A 12,057-nucleotide genomic window follows, 5' to 3' on the forward strand; every position below is an offset into this window, starting at 1 on the left:
CTCAAATAAAAAAAAATATTAACAATTATTAACAAAATCTTTAATCAATTCAAGCATAGAGCTTAGAGTAGTCAGCTAATTGCTGAACAGAACTAAAACGAGGAAATGTAAGTGAACAAACTTCCTACTAATAAAATCAACACACCTACAGATAGGAAAAAGCGCTACTCTCATCTACATACAAAGTAATTCCAAAAGTAGATAACCCAATTAATAGTTAAATTAAAACCACAAAGGGAAACGCTCAATTCATTGGAGAGGCGATTCTAAAAACCCACTATTAAATTTGTAACAAATAGTTAACAAGTGGTTGAGAATGAATGCCTTTGTAAAAACCTCCAGTATACTTCCGTTCTTGGCTACTTTAACTCAAAAACTGGCACTCAACGAACGATATGTTATGTTTGATCACTCGATAAAAACAGAAAATATGTTTCCAAAATCTTTTGGAGACTTCTGGAGCCACTTATATGGCATAAACATCAACTGTTCAAGACACAGCAACGTGAGAGACTGCTTAGAGCAGGTACAACCTAGCCTCACCCTGCGTTGGCTAGCTTCCCGTTAAGTTACCATTAGTAACCAGATGTCATCTTGGTGGGCAAGAGGCCAGGGAAAGATTTAATTTCTTTGGATAACATTGCTCTTGAGTCAGCTTCAAGGATAAAAGCAATATGAACAATAGGGGAGGCTTATACAAATAATTATGCATCAAATGTTCAGCTATAACAGAATAAATGTTAGACTCCTTTAATATATTACTTTGTATTACTATAAAAGTCCATCCACCTTTAGTTAAAATCCTTCAACATATGACTGATAAATCCTAAGTCAAAGGATATTAACACTCAGCAAAAACAAGAGGGAAATTTGTTAAAAGAAGTTATTTTTTACTTGTTTCACTTAATTTGAGCAGTGTTTCAACAATTAAAATCAATTACCAGATTACCAGCACGAACATAAAAATCTGTCCATTTCATTAATTACTTTAAACATCTCAGAAACACACCTGCTCCTACTCCAACATCAAAAAGCATCTCTCCATTCCCATCACATATCTTCTCTTGCAAGTGCGTTCTTAGTTGATCAAAAACAGTGTCATTGGGACTGATCAACATATTCTGGAAGAAAAAATGTGAAATTATTTAAACAGGTTTCATACAGTAATGTACTTATCCAATTCACAAATCAAATACAAAAAGAATTAAACTTATAAGGGACTTCCGAGGTGTGGCCTTCTTATAAATTAGAAAACTAGCAAGGAAGGAAGACCCTTTAATTCAGCCTACACTTGAACATTCAAAACATCCTAAAATCAACTGTTATTTCATAATTCTAGACAATGTTAAACTGCACATTACACTCACCACTCATTAAAATAGATTAACCATTAAAATACATCCTGTCTAAGAAGGAAGCCTCAGAAAACTTAAAATTCTTTCAAAGCAATTTGTATTTTTCCAGCAATACACACCCCAACCCTTCAAAATAGAAGGTAATTCAGCATGCAATCCAATGACCACTGAAAAATCTACATGGTAGATAATTAGTAACAGGTGGTACAAGGTGGATAGTCCTACTCACTATTTGTCAAAGACAAGCAACTTTTGAACTTCTGCTCATGGCTGAGAGGGTTGGTTGAGGGAAAGTGTTACTTTTGAAACTAGATATTTTTAAAACATCACTAGATTGGTAACGTCTCTGCCTGGTGTTTGCCAGTCGGGGGTTCGAGTCCCGCTCAGACTCGTTAGTGCCATTAGTGTCTGCAACCTTACCATCCTTGTGAGCTAAGGTTGGGGGCTTTGGGGGAGCCTATAGGTCTATCTGCTGAGTCATCAGCAGCCACTGGCAGGCCCTCCCTGGTCCTAGCTTGGTTGGAGAGGAGGCCTGGGCGCTGATCATATAATATATGGTCAGTCTCTAGGGCATTGTCCTAATTGTTAGGGCAATGTCACAGTCCCTTGCCTCTGCCATTCATGAGCGACCTTTAAACCTTTAAAACCTTTAAATAGGAGAAAACAGTCCCTTTGAAACAAACAGGAGGGTAATTTTTCTTCCCTGGAAGTCTAATTCTTCCTGAACCCATGCAGGACTGATGATGATTACTCTAAAATCCTCCAAATCAGCTTTGAGGGAGAAATTTTCTCTAAAATTACTTACCAGGTTTATTACAAATGGGTTTCATTTCCTTTCATTTTGCCACTCATGAATGGCAGAGGCAAAGGACAGTGACATTGCCCTATCAAGCAGGACAATACCCTAGAGATTGACCATATATACATATGATCAGCACCCAAGCCCCCTCTCCATCCAAGCTAAGACCAAGGAGGGCTATGCAATGGCTGCTGATGACTCAGCAGATAGACCTACAGGCTCCCCCAAACCCCACATCTTTAGCTCACAAGGATGGTAAGGTTGCAGTGACCAAAGAAACTTTCAAGTTTGAGTGGGACTCAAACCACAGTCTGGCATTCACCAGTCAGGGATGTTACCACATCAGCCACCACATTCTCTCAGACCCTGTCATTGAAGAAAGATTACTCTATTATTAAGCTCACCAGCATCAGATGTCTGATCCAACATGTGAAAGTTGAATGCTGCTTCCCTTAGAAAGGGGGAAGAAGGAAAAAGTAGAAGACAGAGTCATTCTATCTTTCTTTCTTGATTTATGCTAAAAACACTACCTTACACAAGATGCTTATATGATTCGAGAAGAAGCTGGACCGGCTACACAACTTTCTGAGAAACCCCAACAGGACCAAGGAAAAAGGTGTCCCAGATCCAAGGACTTGTGGGCAACATCCATAGCATAAAAGATGGTGAAAGTGGTCAAGCATCTCCTGACCCCCTCCTTCATTATCTGAAAAGCCGACTGGTTCTTTTGGAGGGCTATTGACAGGCTGATACCCATGACTTTGCGAACTCTCATCTAAGTTGGTCGCTCGACGTCCCATCCTCTTCGAACAATGCATACGCCTGCCTCATTGTCTGACAAAGTCAGACAGAAACAGTGTTCTTGGACACTTCCTTTCCTTTCTTATCAGTGCTAACAAAACATCTACAATGCTCAGGCCTGAACTGCAGAGTTCTCTTCAAAGAGCCATACAGGATCATCACTGGATACAAACCTAACTAGTTAGTTTCAGAGAAAGAGAATCAACTATATCTCGAACTTGGGGCCAAGGACCAATGGGTCCTAGGTTTTGATCACAAACGCTGGCCCAAAACTAAAGAAGACTGAATTGTATCCCTCTGAGAGTCCAACTTGATGAAAGATTTACTGAAGCTCACCTACTATCTTTATCACTGCTCAGGCTAGCTATAAGACCTTCATCACAGTCATATTATTGCTAAACAATATTCTCAGGAGCTTAAACAATTGCACAAGTAAGAGACACAAGGAGTGTAATCTGTGGGTGGGCCAGACTGCAGTTGACAAAGAAGAGTGGGCCATGAAAGAATCTCTCTTGATACCTTTACGAGAGGAGTCACAAGGACCATCCTGAGATCTTTCAAGATCAACACCTTGTTAATCCAATGGAAAATCAGGTTGAATAGAGAAAAAGTTATAAGCATTAGGTCATCCTATGGGGGGGGGTTGAAATGTGCTCTTAAACACTGCCCATAGGTTTGAAGGAACAAAACACAGGGGCTTCTATTAGCTGGTTGGTATACAGGTTATTCGCTGGTAAGCCCACAAAACAACAAGCCTTTCTACCATGCAAGGATGCTGAAACCACTCTGCTTCTACAACTTGCCCTTGACAATCCTGTTGGTCTGTTAGGACATTCCTCCAGCCCGGAATTTACCTTTCTTATAGCTTCGTATCACTTGCTGGAGCTAGAATGGCAATCATGGCTTGCCTTTCTCCATTTCTCCATCTTACCCTCCATGTCCTTCTGCAGGAAGAGGGTTACAGAATCCAGAATTGAGCATTACCAAGGATAGTGCCTACTCTTTCCCTCCTTTTTTTGCCAAAGTGGGAGGCAACTGTTTCCTCCTCTTCAGGACCTACTTGGCCCAGTGGTTTGTTGACTAGCATGCCAAGATCACTGAATTTGCACCCAAAATGACCATATCAGTATACTTCATCAGCGTCTTGGGATTTGTCAAATTCTGGATCATGATGAAGTATACAACTGCCAAATATACCCAGCACTAGAGGAATCAGAAGAAGGGACAACAGGTTGAGAATGAGAGAAGGAGCTTAAAAGTTTCTTTGGCATCAGCTTGGTCCTTGCCACATCCGAAGCCAAAATATGACAAATTCGTAGATAATTTGTATTTTTCCTAACTATACAAACCTTAGCTATTTAATAGGGGTTATTACTTTCAGCGTAGCTGAAATGACAAGCCATTAGAATTTTAATGAGGGTTTACTACCCCACCGCTAGTTAGCGGGGGTAGGGAGGGTAGCTTTCTACCCCCCCCCCCCCTCACACACACCTGTGCTTGAGCTCACTTTGCTTGGAGGTAGGACTTCAAGGGGGACAAGGCTGGTGGACAAGTTTGATTAAATAGCTAAGGTTTGCATAGTTAGGAAAAATACAAATTATCTAGGAATTTGTCATCTGTTCCGTAACTGACATACAAACCACGCTATTTAATAGGGGTGACTCACCCATTAGGAAGGGTGGAAAGTCCCAGCCAGTACTGGCTTTCGGCTTTGCCCGGGGACTCATTATTTGAGTGTGTCAGCACTCAACAATAAGGAGTCCCTGCACCTCGCTAGAACCTTGCTACGCAAGGACTGCAGCCTACGCAAGCTGTGTGTGAAGGTATAATAAAGTGTGACTCGTCCTAGGAAGTTGACCTGTAGTCCTTTAGATGGAAACTTAGGCTAGAAATCTCCCAATACCACCTCGTCAGGGTATAGGGACGTGACAGTATTAGCTTAATACTAGGAACACAAGGAAACATGGTTTACCTGCAGTGGTTTGAGGTCAACTGTGCAAAGAACCCAGGATGCTGCTTTCCCCAAGAGAGGGGAAGATGAAGAAAAGAATAAGGGCCAGACAAACCTTTTCATTCATGCAGACTAAGACCGGGTAACAATGCCCTCAACCTTCTGCTACTTGTCCATTAAAGAGCCTGAGGTACTAAACCAGCTGTTGTGCAGCCACCACAGGGCCGATAGAGAACGTATCAAGCCTCCTGTGGGTCACGTCTTGCAGGTCATGGGCTGTAAAGGTCGTCTGACGCTTCCACACCCCAGCCTGAAGAACCTGCGTCACTGAAAAATTCTTCTTGAAGGCCAGGAACGTAGCTACGCCCCTGACGTCATGTGCTCTAGGGCGACGTGACGGAGGAGGGTCTGGATTCAGGGACAGATGGATCACCCTACGAATCCATGCCGAAATGGTATTCTTGGTGACCCTCCTCTTAGTCCTCCCAGTGCTAACAAACAATGCTTGCACTTGAGGACAGTCTGCGGCCGTTCTTTTGAGATATAGCCTCAGACTCCTTACTGGGCACAGTAGGAGATGGTCTGGGTCATCTGTTACAGAACGAAGACTCGAAATCTGGAAGGAGTCGAACCGAGAATCCGGCACCCCAGGATTCTGAGTCTTAGCAATAAACTCAGGGACGAATTTGAACGTTATCTCCCCCAATCCCCTTGAATGGGCGATGTCATATGAGAGACCATAAAGTTCACTGACTCGCTTGGCCGATGCCAAAGCTAGTAGGAACACCGTCTTCCAAGTTAGGTGGCGATCTGAAGCCTGGCGTAATGGTTCATAGGGAGGTCTCTTAAGAGACCTGAGAACTCGAACCACGTTCCATGGAGGAGGTCTCACTTCCGACTGAGGGCAGGTAAGTTCATAACTTCGTATGAGTAGGGAAAGTTCCAACGAGGAAGAAATATCCATTCCTTTGAGCCTGAAGGCTAGACTTAAGGCTGAGCGATAGCCTTTCACCGCCGAGTCTGAAAGGCGCATTTCTTCCCGCAAATACACGAGGAACTCCGCTATTGTTGGAATAGTGGCATCGAGTGGAGAGATACCCCTTCCACGACACCAACCACAGAAGACTTTCCACTTTGCCTGGTAGACAGATGCGGATGATTTTCGCAGATGTCCAGACATCCTAATCGCAACTTGTTACGAAAATCCTCTCTCAGCGAGGAGATGCTGGATAGTCTCCAGGCGTGGAGTCGTAGCAAAGCTACGGCTTTGTGGGAGATGTTGGCGTGTGGTTGTTTGAGTAGATCGTGTCGTGGAGGGAGTTCTCTCGGAAGTTCCGTTAGGAGTTGCAGAAGGTCCGGAAATCATTCCGCGTGATGCCATAGCGGAGCTATGAGGGTCATTGAAAGATTGACCGATATTCTGGTCTTGTTGAGGCCCCTCCTCATCAGACAGAACAGGGGAGAGGCGTACACGTCGATGTTGTCCCACCGTTGTTGGAAGGCATCATGCCAGAGCGCCTTGGGATCCGGGACTGGGGAGCAGTATAGTGGAAGCTTGAAGTTCAAAGCTGTCGCAAACAGATCCACAGTCAGGGAACTCCACAAAGTCAGGACTTTGTTGGCTAGTAGATGATCCAAAGACCACTCGGTACTCACTATCTGAGACGCTCTGCTCAGATTGTCGGCGAGCACATTCCTCTTGCCTGGAATGAAGCGTGTCGATAGTGGAATCGAGTGGACTTTGGTCAACCTCAGTATCTCTACTGCAAGATGGGATTTCTGCTTCGAAAAGGTACCTCCTTGCTTGTTGATGTAAGCCACTACTGTGGTGTTGTCGCTCATCACCACCACAGAGTGACCCGCCAGGTATTGATGGAACTGCTGAAGGGCCAAGAAAACTGCCTTCATCTCTAGAAGATTTATATGGAGGCACTTTTCTGATTCTGACCAAAGGCCTGAGGTCCTGTGGTGTAGAACATGGGCACCACACCCTTTCTTTGAGGCGTCCGAAAACAGCATCAAATCTGGGGGGAGGACGAGAAGGTCCACTCCTCTTCGTAGGTTCTCGTCTGTCACCCACAACTGGAGGTCCGGGGAATCGTAATCTTGATTCCACCGAGACTTGAGTCGCCACTGGAGGGATCTCATCCTGAGGCGACCATTGGGAACTAGACGGGCCAAGGATGAGAGGTGACCGAGTAGACGTAACCACGATTGGGCTGGAAGCTCTTCTCGTCTGAGAAAAGGGCTTGCGACCTTCCTCAGCCTTGCTATCCTGTCGTCTGATGGGAAGGCTTTGTGGAGATTGGTGTCTATAATCATGCCTAGGTATACCAGTCTTTGAGTGGGAAGCAGAGAGGACTTCTCGGGATTTACCATGATCCCAAGATCCTGGCAAAGTCCCAGAAGTTTGTCTCGGTGTTGAAGAAGGGATGAATCTGAGTCTGCTAGGATCAGCCAGTCGTCCAGATAACGGAGGAGACGGATGCCGATCCTGTGTGCCCACGACGATATTAGGGTGAACACTGGTGAAAACCTGTGGTGCTGTGGAGAGACCAAAACACAGCACCTTGAACTGGTACTCCTTGTTGTCTAGGCTGAATCTTAAGTACTTCCTTGAAGACGGATGGATTGGGAACTGGAAGTACCCGTCCTTCAGATCCAGTGTGCACATTAAATCTTGAGGTCTCACTGCAAGTCTGACCGTGTCTGCGGTCTCCATGCTGAACGGAGTTTACTTGACAAACTTGTTCAGAGCCGAGAGGTCGATGACTGGTCTCCAGCCTCCAGACGCCTTCTTTACAAGAAAGTGTCGACTGAAGAAGCCTGGGGACCCGCCGAGGACCTCCTGGAGAGCGCCCTTCTTCAACATGGTCTGGACTTCTGCCCGAAGGGCTTGCCCCCTTGCTGATCCCAAGGCAAGGGAGCTCAATGACACTGGATTCGTCGTCACGGGAGGTAGAGATGTTGTGAACGGGATGCAATATCCCTGACTGATTACGGAAATCGTCCAGGAATCGGCCCCGAGTTGCTGCCACCTGTCTGCGCAACTTTGAAGGCATCCCCCCCACTGGTGGACATGCATGGGGACTGCCAATCCTAGCGTTTGTGGCCTCGGCTGCTCGTTCTAGGATTCTTCCCTCCCCGGGAGGGCTTTTTGCCTTTCCTGTCCTTGACAGGAAAGGGCTTAGACACCACTGTCTTCGCTGCGGTTGTCGATTTCGTGGTCTTAGTAGGACGGGGCTGCTGGGGTGCTGGAGGTTTATATGGCTTGGATGTCAAAGCCCTATGTAGGAGGGAGTCTTGGTGGGACTTCCTCCACCTCTCAGCGGCATGCTCCACGTCCTTAGGCTTAAACAGGTTCGTTCCCATCATGGAAGAATGTCTGAGCCTGCTGATCTCGGTGCTAGGGACCTTTTAATGGAACCTCTCAGACACCGCATCCCAACGTTTCAGGATGGTGTTTGCCCACAAGTTCGAGACTTGGTGGGCCAGAAACTCGATCGTGCGAGTGCCTGAGAGTAAAAAGGTCTCCATAGCTTTCCTGGTACGTTCTTTGGATAAATCCTCCGAACGTATCAGGATACCTAAGGTCCCTAACCAGATATCCAGCCACGAAGTGGCCTGCATGGCACACTTCACAACGTTCTCCTGGCACTCTTAACCCCTTGAGACCAGGGCAAAGCTGCACTGGCCTTAGAGGGTTTTTGAGTCCCAAACACTCGGTCCAAGACCGTGTCTTTGCCCCCTCGAGGAGAAATCTCTGGGTCAGCAAACCCACTGAGAGTCCTCATAAGGGTCAGAACATGCCAAAACGCATGTTCTGACGCCTGCAGCTCTCCTCCTGAAGGACTAGCAGCGAAGTCTCCTGTCCCCAAAGGCTCTTCTTGGGGAGACTCGCAGATGTTCTCCGAGTGACTAGCTGGCTCCGGTCTAAGTCTAGACGAGGACTTTGGTGCTGTCTTGTAGTCCTTCGACTCCCTCCTGGGAGGGATGCAGGATACCAACAACGACGGAGGTAGGCTCTTCTCCGCCCCTACCCGAGAAGACTTTCCAGCGCAAGGTAGGGTTTCCCTCATTGGTGCGACGGGGGAACGTCTCACTTCACGTGACTCCCCTGAGGACGGGAAATCCTCGTCCAAAGGGGAGGGAGAAAAAGTCTGAGGGGGGGATGGGGCCTGCCTCGAAGGCTTACAAGGAGACAGCTTAGTCCTCGGAGAAGTCACCACATCCGAAACTCCTCTTTCTCTCTTCAGGGGAGTAGACGCCGCCAAGGATTTGTGGCCCAGTTCAGAGAGAACAGGCTTAAAAGAATGCATGACCACTCTGATCAGTGCCCTAAACCAAGGCTGCTGGCTGACGGGTGCGCTGTCATACACTCCCTCTGGAGGGACAGGGATCGACCGATCCCTGGGAGGATTTTCGAAAGGGGGTTTGCCTGAAAAGAAAAAGAAGACAAAGAAGAAATGTCCCTGGATCTTTCTGGAACCTTTCCCCCTATTGGCGAGCGCGCTGTTCGCTTGCGGGGGGGGGGGGGGGAATGTGGCGCTGGCAACCTTGCTGCGCGTTGTCCTGCATCCTCGCGCGTGGGAGGATATTGACGATCGCGCTAGGGAGCGCATTGGCGCTCACGCGATGGGGAATATCCGGGGTCGCACGCGGGCGATTGCTGATGTGCGCACGTGCGCGCGCGATTGCAAGGGTGAGCGCGGGCGAGCAATGGCGCATAGGAGTGTGCGCAGGAGACATCAGAGGGTGCGCAGGAAGCAGATTGCGCGCTCGCGCGCGCGAGGGTAAATGTTAGCGCGCACGCGGGAGCGCAAAATCAGGATGAAGAGCCCGTGCGGGCGAGGGATCGTGCACTCTAGAAGATGTCGTTGGGCGCGCGTGAGCAGGAGAGATATCTCTTGCGCACAGGCGCGCAGCTGGACCCTGCGTACGTTGGCGCGCTTCTTGTGGGCGCACATCAGGCTGGCGATGCAACACTGCTGTGGGAGATGGGCGTGGGCGCGCGCGTGCATCCTCATGGGCGTGTGTAGGTGACTGCGCGCAACTGCGCGCTGGCGAAATATGGCACGCAGGTGAAGGCAGACGGCGCGTTGGCGAGCGCTGGCGAGTAGGGGAAGTCTTAAACTTCCCTACTGCACCCAGATCCGAAGATCGTTGGCGCTGAGAGTGCTGGCGCACAGAAGAGCGCTGGCGTGTTGGTGAGCGCTGGCGCGCAAGAGAACATTGGCGCACATGGCGCGCAGTAGGTTGAGGGTGTGCACTAGCACGCTGGCGATCAGGTGAGCACTGGCGCGCTTTATCAGGAACGTCGGCAGCAGGTGTGCGCTGGCGCGCTATATCAGCAATAGCAGGAGAGCGCTGACGCGCTATCTCCGAAACTTCAATGAGGTTAGGAGAACGTTGGCGCGCATGCTTGGCATGGCGCGTAAGGGACGTGTGCGCTAATTTGCGTGTACGCCCTTGTTGCCCCGAAGGGACCGTTGCCTGTTTTATAAAAACAGGTTTGGTTGGCGCCCACAGCGCATCAGCAGCCAGGAACGGCGATGGCAGGTCAACAGGTCTGATGGGTGGAAGGTCGGCGTGCCCTTTGTAAGGACGACCTTCCACCGAAGGGGATCGCGAACGATCTGCAGAGAGGTCCAGGGTTGTAGCAGGAACAGTCGGAGATCGATGACAAGGCTCCTCTGCGGCGGACTGCAACGATGATGTTGAACCGAAGAGGCGGACTGCAACGATGATGTTGAACCGAAGAGGCGGACTGCAACGATGATGTTGAACCGAAGAGGCGGACTGCAACGATGATGTTGAACCGAAGAGGCGCCTCCTCACATCCTTATGAAGTGAAGGAAAGCCTCTCCGGCGAAGAGGAAGGCGAGCCTTACGATGTATGCGCCCTCTGGGGGCCGTTGGGTCAGCAAGCTGACCATCAGCAGTCCTCCGAAGAGGAGTCTCTGTGAGTGAACTCCCCCAAGGGCGAGAATCACCGGCAGGAGAGACTGTTGGACTTAGTTCCTCCCTCGTAGGTTGAGCAGAAGGAGAAACTAAGCCTTCAGCTACAGCAGGTTGAGAAGTTGCAGAGGTAGGAGATACCGCATCGGATACCTCTGCCACCACAACGTCGACGATAGACAGAGGATCAACCTTTGCCAAAGTCGGCGATTGCTTGACAGCGGCACCCAACCGGATGATGTCAAACAAGGCTTCCTTGGAGGGCGAACCTTCGAGCCCCTAGGAAGACCAAAGCTGGAATAAATCAGTCACATTGACATTAACATTTAAATCCTCCCCCGGGGGAAGAGGTGGAGCTGTCTCGCTAGGGGAGGCAACGCCATCTCTCAAACCCCGAGATCGGGAAACATAACAATGGTCTACGCTACCCCTCAACAGTCTCTCAGAAGAAATCGATAGAGTGGGAGCTTCGGAGGAGGTTTGGGCAACGGAAGAAGAGTCCTTGGGATTTTCTCCTTTCAAAGAAATCTTCGAAAGAGAAATATCTCGCCTGGACTTCTTCCGTCGCCGAGAAAACCTCTCCCACTGGGAGGTAGACCACTCCCTACACTCACCACACTTATTACTACTATCACACCGTTGGCCCCTACAGTAAGGACAAAGGGTGTGAGGGTCCGTTTCGACCGCCGACATAAATGTACCACAAGGGCGGTCGGGTAATCCAGGACATTTGCGCATGATCGCAGAGGCCAACTTCACACTCAAACCTGTAGGAGAGAAAACAAAAAGACATTAATGGCTGTCAGAGAGGCGAGCCGAGCCGAGAGCAAAGTGAGCTCAAGCACAGGTGTGTGTGAGGCGGGGGTAGCAAGCTACCCTCCCTACCCCCGCTAACTAGCGGTGGGGTAGTAAACCCTCGTTAAAATTCTAATGGCTCGTCATTTCAGCTACGCCGAAAGTAATAACCCCTATTAAATAGCGTGGTTTGTATGTCAGTTATGGAACAAATCTCTCTTAGCCTTCTTTGCCTTGCCAAATTCTACCCACTGCAGAGGAAGCCATGACTTAGACTCGTCACAAGGGAATAACTCCAAACAGTCATGACCCCTATATAGAACACAAAGATGATGGGGATCCACTGCCAGTTTCCTGATTAACCTGCCCCACTTTTTGCCAGGTTTACCAGGGCACAC

General features: G+C 48.5%; 1 protein-coding gene across 3 annotated transcripts in view; it reads right to left on the reverse strand.

Annotated features, from left to right (window-relative positions):
- Positions 1 to 12,057, reverse strand: part of GTPBP1 (GTP-binding protein 1) — a 125,989-nt gene that overhangs the window by 102,536 nt on the left and 11,396 nt on the right. For all 3 annotated transcript variants that reach the window (XM_068346544.1, XM_068346543.1, XM_068346545.1), the window contains exon 3: positions 1,010 to 1,121. In XM_068346544.1, the coding sequence (XP_068202645.1) occupies positions 1,010 to 1,121 (112 nt within the window). The remainder of the gene's footprint in view (positions 1 to 1,009; positions 1,122 to 12,057) is intronic.

Source organism: Palaemon carinicauda, chromosome 22 (genome assembly GCF_036898095.1).
Source record: "Palaemon carinicauda isolate YSFRI2023 chromosome 22, ASM3689809v2, whole genome shotgun sequence".
In the NCBI taxonomy this organism is placed as follows: Eukaryota; Metazoa; Arthropoda; class Malacostraca; order Decapoda; family Palaemonidae; genus Palaemon; species Palaemon carinicauda.